This window comes from Tursiops truncatus, chromosome 7, assembly GCF_011762595.2.
Source record: "Tursiops truncatus isolate mTurTru1 chromosome 7, mTurTru1.mat.Y, whole genome shotgun sequence".
Classification (NCBI taxonomy): Eukaryota; Metazoa; Chordata; class Mammalia; order Artiodactyla; family Delphinidae; genus Tursiops; species Tursiops truncatus.
Window position 1 is genome coordinate 38,033,286 of NC_047040.1, and position 17,462 is coordinate 38,050,747.

Here is a 17,462-nt window from a genome sequence, read left to right on the forward strand (position 1 = left end):
ATGATTCCCAAATCCATTACTCCAGCCGAGATCGCTCTTCTAAGCTTCAAACATTATATCCATCTGTCCACTGGACATGTCCCCTTAAATGTCCCAGCAGCACTTCAGACTAAAGCTCCACACAATTTCCCTCCCCGACCTTGTGCCTTCTCTTTGTTTCTTATCTTAAAGAAGGCATCACAATTCACCCTGTTACCAAAGCAAGAAAATTGGGTGTCATCCTTGACCCTACACTTTCCCCTTCCTCCACTGTTCAGTCGATGAATGATGTCTATTACACCTTCTAGGCTCTCAGGTTCATGTGGGTAAGGACCATTTTAGAACTGGAAATCTCAGTGCCTAGCACAGTACTCAATAACTATTGAATGAATGAATAAAGGAGTGAATGAAAGTCCTGAATATCCCCACTTCCTTCCATTTCCTCTGCCTCTTCTGTAGTATAGGCCACCGTCCGTTCTTAACAACTTAATTCGTAATTTAGAAATCCCATAGTTGAAATATCCTAACTGATCTCCCTGCTTCTAGGGTTGCAGTCCTCACCCCCAGCACCACTGCACCTCATTTACCACACTGCACAGAGAGGTTTTCATGAAACCCAAGAATCTGATCATGATCATGCCTCTTCCCGGCTGAAAGCACTGCGATGACTCTCACTAATTATCCTAATTTGATGTCCTGGCTTACAGCTGTTAATCCCGGCGCAATTGTCAATCTCATAAATGTCCTGAGTTGGGCGATAATGATATGATCACCCTATACCTAATCTGTCGTCTGCTTACGTTTCCAGCCTAATTGCTCCTCATTCTTTCCTTACCCCTACATGCTATCTAGTCTTATTAAACTTAAAGCTTTTCGTATTTATTGTGTTCTCACATGCTCTTCCTTCTGCCTAGAAATTCCCTTCTCTCTTTGCCTCACAGATTTCTACCATCCAGGTCTCAGGCTAAACCTTCCTTTACAGAAGAGTCTTCTCTGACCCCCAGGGTTATGTCAGGTACCTCTTCCTTCATGTTCCCATAGCATCTTGCATCCTAGCTCTTGCCTCACTGTTTTCACTACCCGTTAACTTCTGTGGGTTCCCCACTAGCCTCTAAGTTCTCTCAGGTCAGTGACCGCATCTGTTCACTGCACAGTTGAATCCTGGTGCCTAACCCAGGCTCCCTGACGGAGATGACATTCAGCAAATGTGTAGTGAATGACTGAAGTAAAAATCACATGCTATTAGAATGATCAAAGTACACGTGTGGAAAAATCTGCCACAATAAATCTTCTGGGAATATTCCTAATTTTTGACTGTAAACAGTACATTGTCTTCTTGCCTCTGTTCATCGTGTTTGTGATAATGGTGGAAATGATTCTGTGTTCCTTTGATTAAAAGTTCATCCTAGGACAGGATTTGGAGTTGGTACGCACTGTCAATTCCAGGAACTCTTGCAGGTGATAATGTTGCAAAACAAAGCAAAGAACAGCTGTTTTCTAGCCTTTTCAAGCAGTTGAAGCTACTTCTATTTCAACTATGTATGGCAGATGGTTTTAAAATTATTAGTTTTGAAGTTAAAATTAAATTTGCTCTCATTATTCTAATGTATCCTAGATTGCTTAAGTTCCAAATTCTATTCTCGCACTAATAAAAACAAACATAAAATGTCTCATACTCCCGATATAATTATTTGTATTGTATTATTTGAAAACTTGAAATTGTGTGCTTTTAGATGGTAAGTTTTACACTGTTACTTGATCTACCAGAGAATGCAAACATTTTGTTTCACATGCATTGACTAGAAAGGAGTTCTGGACCTATCTAGGGGTCTGTGTACATCATTCTATTAAGTAAAAAGTAAGGTTAATGGCTTTTATTTCAAACAGAAATAGCTTTAGTGTTTTTATTACAAAAACAATACACAGGGCTTCCCTGGTGGCGCAGTGGTTGAGAGTCCGCCTGCCGATGCAGGGGACGCGGGTTCCTGCCCCGGTCCGGGAAGATCCCACATGCCGCGGAGCGGCTGGGCCCGTGAGCTATGGCTGCTGAGCCTGCACGTCCAGAGCCTGCGCTCCGCAACGGGAGGGGCCACAGCAGTGAGAGGCCCGTGTACCGCAAAAAAAAAAAAGGTGTTTATAATATTGTTGGGAGGTCTAGAAGAGGGTGCCCTAGGCTGATCCTCCAGAAATAAACCTAAAGTGCACTTGGACTGCCAGGGTGGCTGCCCCTTCCTCATGATCAGGGAGATGGGGAATCAGAAAGCAGCCCTGGAATGGCTGCTCCATAGACACACCACCCCAGCTGACGTACGGGGACAGACTTGTCACTGCCACTGCTACTGGCCCTAGAGCCACACAGCATCTGCTTAATCCACACTGCCAAAAACGGATGCCTATATCCCTGTCTTGCTTCTCTACCCTCACGAAGATAGTAGCCTGCACACAGGAAGCTAAAAGACAAGCTAAAGTCTCCATGACTCTGCTTACCATCAGAAATCAGAGATGCCGTCTGCTCACTTGTCTCTCAAATTTCAGACTGCATCCAGTTGGCAGAACCTAAATCAGATCTGAAACCCTAGTTCAAGGGAGTCTAGGAAATGTAGTTTTGAGCTGTCTAGTCTCTGCAGTATAGGGCAGCCCAATCCCATCAGTCAGGAAGCTGGAGTGGACATTGAATACTGCCATATTCACCACACATCAAGGCTTTGGGTGTTGGGTTTTTATCCCTTTTGGATGCATCACTATACAAAGAAGAACTTAACAGCAACATAAAGAGGGAGAGCTTATCAGAAGTGGTGATATATACCACTACAATTTATTTACTCCATCCCTATTGCTCTTTATTCATTTTCTGTTGGTTGGGTTTTTTTCCCATATAAACAATGTCTTGATAAACTGCTCTTAGCAGAGTCACTAATAGCCTCCATGTTCCTAAACCCAATGGGCAATTCTCAGGCCCCATTTTACTTGACCTGTCAGGACTTTTGAGACGGCTGTGCATTCTCTCCTTAAAACTCTTCCTTCACTTGGTTTCAGAACCTCCTGGTCTCCTGATGTTCTTTCTAGCTCACCTGCTCAATCTGCATCTCCCTGCTGGTTCCTTCTCATCTCTCTAGCTCTTAATGTTGGGTGCCCAGGATCCAGTCTCCCTTCTCTGTGTACTCCCTGGCTCATCTCATCCAGCCTTATGGCTTTAAATACCCTGAAGTCCACACCCGTGTATCCTACAGCTGCCGATTAACATGTACTTTTTTTTTTTGCGGTACGCGGGCCTCTCGCTGTCGTGGCCTCTCCCGTTGCGGAGCACAGGCTCCGGACGTGCAGGCTCAGCAGCCACGGCTCACGGGCCCAGCCGTTCCGCGGCATGTGGGATCTTCCAAGACCGGGGCACGAACCCGCGTCCCCTGCATTGGCAGGGGGACTCTCAACCACTGCACCACCAGGGAAGCCCTAACATGTACTTTTGATGCTTTAAAAACATCTCAAACCTAACATTTCCAAAATCGAACTTCTGCTTTTTCCCACTACATATATTCCACTCACTTCTCCATTTCAGTTCGTGGAATCTCCATCTTTCAGTTTGCTTACAACAGAATCCTGAGTGTCATCCTTTACTTCTCTCTCACACATTCACATTCAATCCATCAGCAAATCCTGTTGACTCTGCCTCCAAAAATATCCACAGTCCAACACTTTTCTCTGTCCCCACTTGCTCCCTGCTGGTCCAAGCCACCGTTATTTCTCTCTTGGACTTTTGCCCCAGCTCTTCAGTGGTCTCTCTAGAGTCTAAAAGTTAGAACATGTCACCCCTCTGCTCAAAGCACTCCAGTGAAATTCTCTCTCACTCAGGATAGAAGTCACAGACTTTTTACAACAACCCAGAAGGCTCCTTGTGATACTACCACCCACAGTGCCACCATCTTTCTGATTTCCTTTCCTGTCATTCTCATCCTTGATCACCTTACTCCAGTCTCACTGATGATCTTAAGCATCTCTGTCGCTAAAGGACTTGGCAATTGCTGGCCCCTCTGCTTGGAATGCTCTTCCCTCAGATATCCACAAGGCTCTCTCATCGCCCCCAGATGTTGTTCAGCCATCAGCTGCTCAGTAAGGCCTTTCCTGATCTCTGTATTTAAAGTTGCAAATGGACCTCTCCTCCAGCCTTCTGAACCCTCCTTCTCTGTTTTATCTTTCTCCATTGCACCTACGGCCTTCTAATTAATTATATAACTTCCTTTTTCTATTGCCTGCCCTGCCCCCCATGAAAAAATTGATTTTTAAATATATTTTTTATTATTGAATCGGTGCATGGAACAGTATCTGGGCACATTGGTAGTCATTCATCAAGTGTTTGTTGAATGAATATATTTCTTTATACATGTGTCATTGTGCACTTGTCTAATTATTTACTGGGGATTAATTCCTAGGGTCAAAGATATGCACAAAATTGCCCGGGAAGGTTTTAGCAATTTGTTCTCCCAACAAGAGTCAATGAAATGTCTTTTGCCTGACACCCTCACCAACATCATACCCTAGTCACACTATCTGTTCCATTCCTTGAACTCACCGTGTTCATCCCCACTTGATGCATTTGCCCTGACTCCTTCCTGCTCCCAGAATGCTCTCCTGCCACATTTTGACTTGATTTCACTCTTCTTCTTATTCAGGTCTCACTTGAACTGTCATCTCCTTGCTTGGAGAGGCCTCCCCTGGCCATCAGCTGTAGAGTAACTTCCCAGTCACTCCATTTCACATCACCCTACTTTACTTTCATTACAGCATATTTCACTGCCAGATATCTTCTTACGTGTATGTTGTTTATTTGTTTGTCTCTGCTTTCCCGCTCTAGAATGTAAGCTCCGTGAGAACAAGAGCTTCCTAAGTCTTTTGCAATGCTATCTCCATAAATGTGTGTTTGATAATGGAATAGACCCGGGGTATTGTAATTTTCTCGTTGTGACGATCTGCTGGGTGGGAAGTGGATTTAACATGAATTATTTGCCTAGATTGGTGAAGCTGAGCAACTTTTCAAGTATGAAAGCTTTCTGTTGAATAACAAATGCTAAGATGACCTAGAAGTTGAAATATTCAGTTAGCATATTTGTTTTAGATATGCTATATCAGATTTCTTATGTTTCTGAGAAGTTGCATGATTTCTTAAGTTTCTGAAGCCTCCTTTCTCATTTATGACAACGTTTGTATCCATAAAGTAGGATTCCTTCTGCAAATTGCACTCACGTACTGTTGTTTTCTTTGTGTCTCCACAGCTTTTGGAAAGAACCAACAGCGTTTTTGAAGAGTCAGATGCTGGTGCTACCAAGAGTCCGCTCCACTTAGCTGTAAGTGAGATGCTGTGGGCAGCTTCCCCTGTTACAAAAAGAACCTAAGTGTTCCTAAAACTAGGCTGCTCTTAAAAGGGAAGCATAGCAATGCATAATAACTCATAATGGAAACAGTACATGGGTGAAGGCTGAGGCTGCGGTGAGAAAGCATGTCTCAAATTCCAATCCCGGCTTCTCACTGGTGACCTCAGACACATGACTTACCCTGGCTGAGCCTCGATTTCCCCATCTGTGAAGTGAGGATACAGGAAAAGAGACAACGTGCCTGAAACCGTATCACAGTGCCCTTAAGAATAATGATTGTTATGTTTTAAGTCTCTAAATTATTATTATCTAGTAGCTAAATCAGTAAACTGAGGAAATGTTTTATTTTGGTTTTAGAGATTTAAGTAGAGACAGCAAGAACCGAACTTACAGATAATCGAATGCCACAATTAAAAACTTGAGATATTTAAATACAGACTTGTGAGAGCAAGATGAAAATATGCATAATTCCAACTCTGCTGCTTCTGCCTGGGCTTGGAATCGGGGTCTCAGAGGAGGTATCAGGGGCTGATTGTTGTACTGGGTGAGATCTGGGAGGGAGGGGAACAGGAATTTTTCTGCCACCAGTAAAGCTTCCTTTCCACATCCCAGTCATTGAAGAGAAATGCAATAGCTCAGAGTGAGGATCCCCAAACTCTCTCTGAGGGTGACCGAGCTGGGAAGCTCACTACCACTCTACTTCAGTTAAGGTCTTGCTAACCGTCGATCAGCAGCAGCTGTTCCCTAGGCACCTCTCAGACTGGCAACAGCCAGCTCACCTACGCAGGGCTCTGCTGAGCTGTGAGGCCTCGGTCCAGGGCCATCAAGAAGGTGTTTGGATGCACCCAGAGACTGGATGTTGGGAAGAGTAGGGTGCTGGGTCTCTGTGTTTAATGGTTATGACATGTCACTCAGTACCACGCACACATAAGCACTTACTCAGTTTCCTTCTGATGAAAAATTGAGATGGAGATTTTGGAGAGCAGAGAGGAGCGTTTTACTGATGGCATACTTAAGCAGTCAGGCAAGGTAAGAAGGGATGAGGCCATCCCACAAGGATTGGGATGAACCAATCACACTCATGGAGCCCTCGCTTCTTTGCCAGTCTCCCCACATACTCACCAGCACACCTGATAACATCCCACTCACCACCCTCTGCCACATCTACCAATGCAGGACTATACACACGGACACACGCACACACTGAGTCCAGTGAAATCAGGCTAAAATGTCCATTCGTCTTTCTTCCAGACATGGGCTTAGAGTAGAAAAGGTGGATGGAGGGCGGGATATTTACATGTATAAAATTTCATACCAGTTGGCTTTTAGTACAGGTTGCTCTAAAGGTTGACCCTAGAATCTTTGCCCAGCCATCTGCTGTGCCTGGGGAAGTTACCCCAAAGCTGGGAGAGGCCTATTGGAAAGGTTATCTCAGGTAGAATTCTCATGCCCTATGAAGGTGGGGTTGATTGCATTGCTAAGCCTGCTGGTAACATGAGAAGAGACTTTCCTAGCTTCCAAAAAATTCTATCATCTCTCATTCTTTTTTTTTCTTTTTCTTTCAAAAATTATTGTTGAGTGCTTACTGGGTGCCAGGTGCTCTGCTAAGTGTTGTGGGTTCCCAGTCCTGTAAAGACAGGGTGGTACAATATCATTGGAGAGAGTTGGGCTTTGGTAGTTCTATACCTAGGGGATCCTAGCCACCAGTCTTCTCATTAGCAACTCGCCTGGACATGGTTTTTCCATCTGTAAATTAAAAGGAGTGAGTCAGTTAAGGATTCCCAAACCCTTTCCAATTTGTTAATTTATTTAATTGTTTTTTGTATGATCTTGGCCAAGTACCTAACCTCTTGTGTCTCAGTTTTCCCACTCATAATACGGGGAGAATAGCAGTACCTCTGTCATAGGGCCACTGGGGGGATGACCTGGGTTAATGCATGTAAAGCAGTTAGAACAGCACCTGGCACTATCATCCTCGCTATTAGTAACATCACTATCATTCTTTCCTTTGACATATACTGACTGTGCGTGTACCAAACACTGTTTCGGGAGCTGGAGACATGGCTACAAACAAAACCCAGCCACTGTCCTTGTAGAGTGTGCAGTCTAGGAGAGACAATAGACAAGTAAATATACAACGTGGCAGGTGGTCAGAAGTGCTGCTGCAAATGGGAGCAGTGAGACAGAGAGCATCGAGGTGGCAGACTGGGCGCTGTTTCCCACAACATAGCATCTCACGTTTGACCGGGGATGCGACGAGCTAACCATTTGCTCTCGGACAGAAGAATGCTCTGGGCAGAAGTGCAGAGTCCCCGGGGTGAGAGCACACTTGGCATGTTCCCAGAACAGCAAGGCCACCATGGCTGGAGCACAGTGATGCAGGGAGGGTGGTAGGGGTCCGCGTGTTGTAGAGGGGGCAGGGAGGCGGGGGAGGGCCACAGACTCCAGGGGGAACTTTGACTTCTTCACTGAGCAAAAGAGGAAACCGTTTGGAGGGTTTTGAGGAGACAGATGTTGTGATACGACTTTTATCTTAGAAGGATCCCTTTAACGTCTGCATTGAGTTTAAATTGTCAGGGAACAAAGCAGAAACTAGACAACCAGGCAAGCGATGATGGTGATAACTTTGACCAGGGTGATAGCAGTGGGTCAATTCTAAAACTATTTTATGTTTTCCCTCTAAAAGCTAATACATTTTAAAGAAATTATTATTTGCTCCAAGAACCCCGCAAGTATGCCCATCGCCCTCCCCAGGGCCCCCTGTAGCAATTAACTTGATTAAAACCCAAGGCACATTATTTCTTCCGTGGAAGATTCTACAGTGAAAGAGAACCAGATGCCCCCAAACCTTGACTACCCCAAGAAACCTGACCGGCCTTGAGTTACTATTTCCTGGTTGAATGAGTCAAGTCTCCAGGGTTATCTGCCCAGTGAATTTCATAAGCATTTCATCCACTTGAAAAAAATTAAATCAAGAAACACGGCTATGCAAATGAAAGGCTCCAGCTGTCGAGATTTCCAGATGGACCCATTGTTTCATGGATTCTGTTGAGATCCCAAATTCTTTCTCCTTGCTGCCCTCAGTTCCAATCTAAAAAGTTCAAAGAAATTAATTATGTTTAAGAAGTATTTAAGTTACTTAAGGAGATTTTTTTAAAGTCTTTTGTAAAACAAATTTGAAATGTTTGATTGCCACCTCTAGTGAAGGCTTAAACTGGGTTGTCTATCGAAAGCCAAAATGCTACATGCTTTTTGAACCAGCATATTTGCTCTTTTGTGTGATTACTTCTTCCTGGAGATATTTTAGACTTACCCACTTAACACCTGATTTAGGATGGGAATAGACCCGCTTACCCACTAAACACCTGATTTAGGATGGGAATAGAAAGAAAAATAAGACAGTGTTCCTCATGCACTGCTGATATGAGAAAGGTCTTCTTTCCTGACTACCTGAGTCTCTTTCAGAGAGTTTAAAGCTTTATTTTATACTTTCTTATAGACTCTAAGAACCACATAACTGCCTAAAGACAGAATCATGCATTTAACCACAGAATAGAATTCCATACTATATGGTAGTTTGTTTCTAGGGTTAAGCCCTAAAGTGTGAAGGTAAGTGAAAATTCTTGTATTAGCAAAATTACCTTTATTATTTCCCTTAAATTGCCCTGGAAGTATAGTATACATAGTTTTATGTCTTCAACTCCATATCATAATGCTTTTGGATACTAAAATTCAAGAGCTGCAGGCTTGACTAATGGAAGAAACAAAGGGAATTCTATATATAAATCTGGCCTTTCAATCATCCTGTCTTTGAATTTTTAAGTGCCTGATATAGAAGAAAATATCGATTGGAATTCTGAAGCTTTCCTTCGGCAGGGTTCACTCCATTTTATTTTAATGTTAAGCCTCTTTAACTTTAACACGTGCAAACGGGTTTATTTTTTGTTGTGAGAATTAAAGGAGAAACTGCAGGGGTCTTTTACAGGAGTTAAGTTCTTAAGTCAGCGCCTAAGTTAAGTGCCCTTTGATGTGGCTCTGCTGTCCTGAACAGTGCTGATCTGTCTACATCACCTTCCTTCCTGAATCTGTTTCTCTTTGCCCTGGGTTTTCTCTTTATTAAAATCTAAATATGTGAGCCATGGTGCTTTGTAGATATGCATGCAGTTTATAGGTTGCCAATTCTATTTTCCTAGGCTAAGTCAAATTGACAGATATTGTAAATGTTTACTATCCTTGTCATCATAGTAACTGCCACTGAAGGAACGAGCATTTGCAAATAGCATCTAGAACAACCTGTTATCTACATGGACTCATTTCCCTTTGATGTAAAGTCAGGATTTCTGCATAAGCTGAATCAGTCACTACCATTACAATTTAAAATTAGAAGAGGTGTTATGCAAAAAGAAGCCACAGAATCAAGCCCAGAGTCAAATGAGATAGACTGACTTACACCCTGATGTAGGTGCTCCTGTTGCCACAGCCCTTTATAGGAGGATAGGTGCTCCCAAGTTCGCTTAAAATCACCAATGGCGAGTTGATGATGGCCGAAACTAGGTGATGGGTATTTGGGAATTTGTGACACTATCCTCTGTTCTTTATATAAATTTGAAACTTCCTGTAATAAAAAGTTAAGCATATATCTTATGGTCTTGTTGCATCCTATCCATAGTAGGAGCTCATGAGAAGCCCACAGCTCAGGCTCTGGGATCTGACTGGTCTGCCTTTGAATTCCAGCTCCACCACATAAGGCTGAGGGCTGAGTAACATCTCAGCCTTCCTGTGTCCTTGTTGGTGAGATGGGGATAACGATAGCATCCAAACCACGGCTTGTCGTAATAATTAAATAAGGTGCTACATGTCTAGTCCTGCCTGACACACAGCAAGTACTCAATGAAATCAACTATTGCTTCAGAAGTTAGGATAGACTAAAGGCTTTCCATCCTAGGTTTCTGATTCAATATTTGTTATTAAGCTCTCTGAGCCATTACACATAGGCACAAAAGTATTTTGCTTGAAAGTCAATTAAATGGAATTACTGGGAAAAATTATAAGACATTGCCTAAAAACATAGATTCTAGTGGTCACAGATTGTGGGTTTCAAACCTGACTTTGTCACTTACTAGCTTCAGTGATCTTGGGTGAATTAATTAACATTGCTTGTTTTGGTTTTTTTCCATCTATAAAAAGGATGTTTGCAAAGATTAGAGCTCAACACAGTGCCCTCAATAAATAGTTGCTATTTTTAAAATATATTCTTATCACTAATACTAATAAATGATAATAGCAGTCATTATATTCATTCATTTATTCATCAAATAATTGTTGAGTGTCTGTGCCGTGCACGAGTCTAGAATACAGCAGTGAGCAGTACACATAAAGTACCTTCAGTCTTAGATAACAAACAAATCAATAGCTATGTAACAGATATCCAGTGATATATAAAGCTATAAAGCTAAAATAAAGCAGGATAAGTGGCGTGTAGAGTGTCCGATATGTTGAGGAGAAGGGTAGTGGGCTATTTTATATGGGCTCTGAGAAGCCGCCAGATAAGGGGACAGTTGAAGCAGAATTACTGAAAAAGCCTTGTGGCTCTTTGGGGGAAGGGCTTTCCAGGCAGGGGAAGCAGAAAGGACAGATGCAATGGCCCAGAGGAGGACAGGCATTACTTAGTCATAGGGGGTGCAGAGGGCAGGCTAGAGTGGTTGGAACAGAGTGAGTGGGGGGCTATGCTGATGGACAGGGTCGAGGGAGGCCACATCCTAAGGGCCTGAATGGTCATGAGAAGTTTGGGATTTTATTATCAGTGAGGGAATTATCAATGAGTTTTCATCAAGGAGTGCTATATCCAACTTGAGTTTCAAAAGATTTCATCCTGTGGCTGCCCAGTGATCGTTTGCAGGAGGGTAAGGACAGAAAGGGAAGCTTTTGCCATAATCCTGGCAACAGAGGATGTGGTATAGTGAGAACTGGATAGATTCTGGATATATTTTAAAGAAAGAGTAGAGATGATTATGGCTTGGAAGTAGAGATGATCGTGGCGATTGAGGGCTGCTACTAGTCACCCAACACCTGTGTGTGAATTACAACAGGGATATGGATAGATATTTTCTGCCGGATGCCCGAGAACCTGATGACACCTCTGTGTGGTTAGCAGAAGTGTCCGTTCCTCTCAGAAGACACATCCCTGTACCAGGGCATGGCAAGGCAGTGGGAAGGGGTGGGGAAGCTACTTGTTAGCACCCCCTTGCCCCAATGTCCCAGAGCCCTTGTGTAGGGCTACAACCCTGGGCTTAAGAGGGAAGACAAAAGAGGACTCCAAAATATTGGGCCTGAGCAACTAGAAGAACAAAATTGCCATTTACTGAGATGGAGCTCAGTTCGGGACATGTTAAGCTTGAGATGCATATTAGGTATTCATGTGGAAATTTCAATAGACAGTTGAATATATATGTCTTGCAAAGTAAAAGAAGTAGTTAGAACTGGGATATAAATTTGGGATTCATCAGCATATGAGTTATTATACTACATATATATGTTTAATATGTAACATAATAATCATAATCATTTACAAAAATAATATAATGAGAAAGTTTTAAAAACAGTTCCTATCAGCACTCTTAAATCTTGTGGGTCCTTTTAATTTAGTTTTTGTTATTGTTGTGGTTGACCTGTACTTGGGAAAAACATTCAAATGTTTTTCAAAACATTCAAAAAACATTCAAATCTTTTTTAAAAGATAAGGTGAAATGAGTCCACATGTTCACTACTTTACCTCCCATTTCTAGAGGTAACCACTGTTAACAGTTTCCTTTGTATCCTTCTAAAATTTTCTATGAATACAGAAATATACATAGATACAGATATGTGTCTATCTGGATATATTTGCTTTTTATAAAATTGTTATATGTACTATTTGCAACTTTTTTACAATTTTTGATAGATTTTTGTCAAATCACCCTCCACAAATGTCACACCAGTGTATACTCCCACCACCAGAGCATAGATTGCTTTTTTCACCATGTCTTATCTAATACTGGACATGCCCAAACTTAATCATTGCCATTTGGTAGTTGAAAAATAGTACCCTCAAAATTTACATGGTTTTTTTCGTACGTGTATTGACCTTTTATATTTCTTTTTCTGTGAGCTGCCTTTTCAATGTCCTTTACACATTTTCCTAGTTTTTAAAATGGTTTGTATAAGTTCTTTGTGTATTAAGGAAATTAGTCTTTTGTCTGTGCTAAGCCGTTTTTCAAATAAATCGTGCCTTGAGTAATTGCTGCAGTAGAAAAACAGAAAGTGCAGGAGCCATAAGAGGAAACTTTGGCTGCTGACGACACTGGGGACAGGCTTTTCCTCTGTCTCCTTCTTTACTTCCCTCCACCAAATCCCCACCCCCACCATATCCTTATCTGTTTTCTTTCTTTTATTTCAATGTCCTTAGCCTTATATGTGTATTTACATTTTTTTTAACCTTATAGACTTAGTAAAAATTACCTTTCGGACTTTTAGTTTTGTGTTTTAGTATGAAGCCTCCTAACTTTAATGCAGCATAAGACTTCACAATAGGTCTGAACTTGGCACTGATGTATGGAATATACTTCCGTAATTGGTTTTATGTTTTCGTTATAATCAATGGAGGAAACAAAGGAGAGAAGAGGAAGCATCAACTATGTAAAGACACTGTGCAAATCCGGTGCAATTTTATCTCTTCTCGTCTTCTCTGGAAGGCAGCTTTTATTGATCTCACTTATAGATGAGGAAACAAAGTCTAAGTGAAATTAAGAAACTCACCTAGGATCACGAGGTTGAAATTTAAAATGTTGGACTGTGGCAGAAGGTCACTATGCCTCTGTTGAATTACAAAGTCCACAGTGTTTTTAGTGGTTTTTTTCCCTCGAGGTTTAACAGAAAAGCCTCCTGAAAAAATATTCTGATTGTGTTAATAGGTTTAGGACTGAACTAGCGGATGAAAAAATATATTAATTCATTCAGCTATTAGTCTGCCTTAGATTATTAGATCAATAGATATAAGAATACATTGATTTAGTACCTTTGGAATAAATTATTTGACAAGAGAGGAAGAACATGAAGAAATGCATATGTAACTGTGAGGTCTGTGCGTTATTTCCACCTAACTCTGGTTTTGCCTGTGTTTCCATAATTACTCCAAGCATCTTTCCGACGCGCTCTCTGGAGTGGTCTCCATGTGTGATCTGAGAGCCTCAGCCCCTCCCGTGGATTGTTGTGGGATTTAAGGTGAGCAAGCATTTGAGCGGTTGGTTTCTCCCTTGCAGGCCTACAATGGGCACCACCAGGCCTTGGAAGTCCTCCTGCAGTCGCTGGTGGACCTGGACATCAGGGATGAGAAAGGCCGCACTGCTCTGGATCTGGCTGCCTTTAAGGGACACACAGAGTGTGTGGAAGCGCTTATCAATCAGGGTGCATCCATCTTTGTGAAAGACAATGTAACCAAAAGAACCCCACTTCATGCCTCAGGTAGGTCTTGTCAAGAGTCTGGTTACGCTAGTTCTGTGGCCCACTTATAAGTTCAAGTAAAAGGGTGGCAGCATTTTCTTTCATCCCAGTTCTTAAAATATCTATTTTCTTTCTACATCAGACATGCCTACACTCTTCCAAAATGCTTTTGGCTTACTATCCACTTGGTGATAACTGGTATTCTATGGCCAGAGAGGCTCTGGCCTTCTTCTTTAAAGACAGTTTTTCTTTAGAGCAGTTTTAGGTTCACAGGAAAATTGAAAAGAAGGTACAGAGATTTTCCACATACCCACTGTCTCCCACATGTGCATAGCCTCCCCCATGATCCACATCCCTCACCAGAGTGGAACATTTATGACAGTGGATGAACCTACATTGACACCATAATCATCCAAAGTCCATGGTTTACATTAGGGTCCATTCTCGGTGTTGTACATTCTATGAATTTGGACAAATGTATGATGGCGTGTATCCATCCTTCTGCCCTAAACATGCTCTGTGCTGCATCTGGCCTTCCCCTTAACTCCAAAGAGAGTTCCGAACCTTTGGCCAATGGCAGTCACAAAACTTTCTGAAAAAAGGGCAAGATGTATTATGATCTTCAGACAAATTACATAGAGTAAAATCACACAGCATTTCGAAGCACAAAATTAATGATATTTCACAGCTACTTCATAAAAGGAGTTGTCAGACAGCAATCTACTCGGTACCTTATTGTGCAGCCTAAATGGTACTTCTTCACTTTTGCTCTGATTCTTGATGCATCAGGTGTAACAATAGGGACTGTTAAAAAGTGCATGTATTTTTCAAGAAGTAAGTAATTTGCCTTTTCTGCGACTTTTCTTCAAGATACATAAAAAAAAAAAACTGTGTCCATACACTTCTAGACATATACACAGATGTAAAGGTAATGTGGAAGAGTTTCTAGCTCAGCTAAGGCATAATTTCCTTCGGACTCAGGAATTCAATGATAATGGCCTTTGATCAGGAAAGCAGATAGCATCTTATAAAGGGAAATAACCATGAAATAATGGATGTATTGAGGAAGAAAAGGAGTGAAAGCAGTTTTCGAAAGACTTTATGATTCTTGTACTTGGGAAAATGTCCTTGGAATGTTAGATTTTGTGGAAGTATTGCCATCCACATCCCTGAATTTCCAAACCACTGAAGAAAAACAATATGGAGATTGAAAAACTCGGTGTTGCCTAATTATCTGGAAATGATTGTTCCTGGAAAAAACTTTAGCAATGTTTGGTATGGTTAAGTTATAAATTCTTATTTTCCATCATCACATTTAGTCTTTTTGGTATTTTTGGTATTTATAAGTATTATTATAAAGTTTGGTATTCTAGGCTTTCTTGGTATTAAAGTTTACATTTAGTTCTCCTTTTTAAAGAGTAGTTGCCTATTATTAAGGAAAGCATTGTGCTTTAGTTACCATGTACTTCCTGACAATTACAAAGGGCCTGTTTTGATTGTGGAAAATCACCCTTGTGGACAGGTAAACAATGAAGAATAATCACCGTCACTCATTTGCCACTGTGATATTGGTTGCGGTCCAATGGAGCCCCCTAGTGGTCAAGAGGACTCACTCCTTTTGGGTTTCCCTCGTGTCATTCATTAAAAAGATGCAGGCTGTCATTTGACTCTGTTCTCCACAAAATGTCTGCTGTGCAGAAGCTTTAGCCTGTGCTTTGAGAATCTGCTTTTCCAGAATCTTTTCCAGCTCATTTGAGATGCCAATATTTTTGTTTGTTTCAAATCCTGGGCGTACTGTGAGGAAGAGGAACCAGGATGGATTTTAGAGGGTTTGGCACAGATAGTTGTAATGACAGTTGTGGTCTTTGAGCAGCATGAGAAATGGCTGTCACTCATAGTCAGGGAGAGGCTGAGCTAGTCTGAAACAAAGCTGGACTTGGCAGTGCACAGCTAAAGGAGATGGTAGCATCTTTTTGTTGGAAGGCAATTGCGGAAAAACATAGTTTGTGGGAAGCCAACGAGAATCCTAGGGTAGCTACGCTTTCACGATAAGGGGGAATTATATTTACTGAGGGCTATTAGCTAAGTTCAAAAAGCTACTGTACACGGCCTCACCTCCCACCCCCTCACTGCTCCCCCCCACACACAAAAAAAGACACACTACTGAAGAAATTGGTTTGCTCTCCAGCATCCTGGATGAGTGATATGAACTTAGATGACTTCCCCCCCTTTTTCTGTTTAGGCAGAAATCAAAATCCTTGGAACCATTATGATTATGAGTATTTAAAGAATATCAAATTGCTCTAGAAAGAGGAATCAATCAAAATATGCTGTACCTCCATTTCACGAGCATTATAAAATACCACCACCTGTAGTATTTAGCTATCAGTCCTCTGCTAATTATTTACTTTTGAGCATACATTAAACCCCTTGCATATTTCACCATTGGTAACAGATTTAATGTAATTTTTAAAACAAAAAGCAACACAGCAGCAACAACAATATTTCCACAAAATTTCCTCCTGAGGTACATAAATGGGATGTTGCTGAGCGTTCGCTGAATGAAATGTCTACAAAATGCGGGTATTATTCCTGTAGTTAATTTGAGTGGTGTCGAGGAATGTGAGCTAATCCTAATACGTATTGTCCCTGAAAAATGTGTCCTTGTTAAATTAGCCTTCTCTCGTAACTGGCATGCAATAAAAAGGGCTGTAAAACGCAGCTCTTAGAAGAGCCTCTATCAACCTAACATAGCTGCATCTATTCCCTTCTCTCTCCACATCCATAACGAGGTTAATGCAATGTATTTTATGGTGTTCTCATTGTTCAGAGAGGAGAGAAGGTCACGTTTGGAATTTTAAACACATTTGTTCCTATCCTACTCCCTGAATGGAAAGCCACGCCTTTTGTAAGGCTGTGGGTTCCATTTAGCGAGCTGGAGGAAAGTACCTCACCTCAAGGATTGTCGTCCCGGAGGGAGGTTTGCTTCCGGGCCCTGGGGCACTGCAGCTCCTAAAAGAAGCATCTTGCCTTGTGCTCGCCCTGCCCTGTGTGGGTTCTGCCCTGGCCGGTCAAGGCCAACCCAAGGTTGGGGCCACACTTCCTGCCCCTTGCCAGTCACTACCTGGGCAGCTGGGTGATGGAGGGGCAGGGTGAGGGCCTGCCACACCCCAGTCAGAGCTTGGCAGGGAAGGAAGCGGGGGACAGAGGCGATGGGGGGTGGGGTGGGGTGGGAGGCCGCCGGGAGAAGGCAGAGAAATGAAGGCTTTGATTTGAGGAACTCACATGGAGGAGTCCTCCAGCTACTGGGGGTCCATCTGTGAGTCTCCTGGGGGTGCCAGTCGATGAGCAGTGAGCCAATGGCTCGTGTACACCTTGCTGGCTTGACGTTTTGCTTTAAGTCACCACTAATCAGTTGGGGCAGAATAACTGCTTCAACGTCTACCTCAGAATGTAAAATGATGGGGAAAAGAGGTGAGATCTGTTCCCGTCTCCCTTCTTCCCCTCCTCTGCTCCCCTCCCCACTCCTCTTCCCTTCTGCCTTCTTTTTACAAAGGGCTGGAGGCAGGCTAGACACAGGATGATTATACAGAATTGAGAGGCTCTCTTAGAGGAACAGAAAGGATAACTGGAAAGTGG

At 42.3% G+C, this 17,462-nt stretch overlaps 1 protein-coding gene across 9 annotated transcripts in view; it reads left to right on the forward strand.

Annotated features, from left to right (window-relative positions):
* Positions 1–17,462, forward strand: part of ANKRD44 (ankyrin repeat domain 44) — a 317,342-nt gene that overhangs the window by 275,658 nt on the left and 24,222 nt on the right. For all 9 annotated transcript variants that reach the window (XM_073807446.1, XM_019939220.3, XM_033859922.2 and 6 more), the window contains exons 17-18: positions 5,247–5,318; positions 13,643–13,844. In XM_073807446.1, the coding sequence (XP_073663547.1) occupies positions 5,247–5,318; positions 13,643–13,844 (274 nt within the window). The remainder of the gene's footprint in view (positions 1–5,246; positions 5,319–13,642; positions 13,845–17,462) is intronic.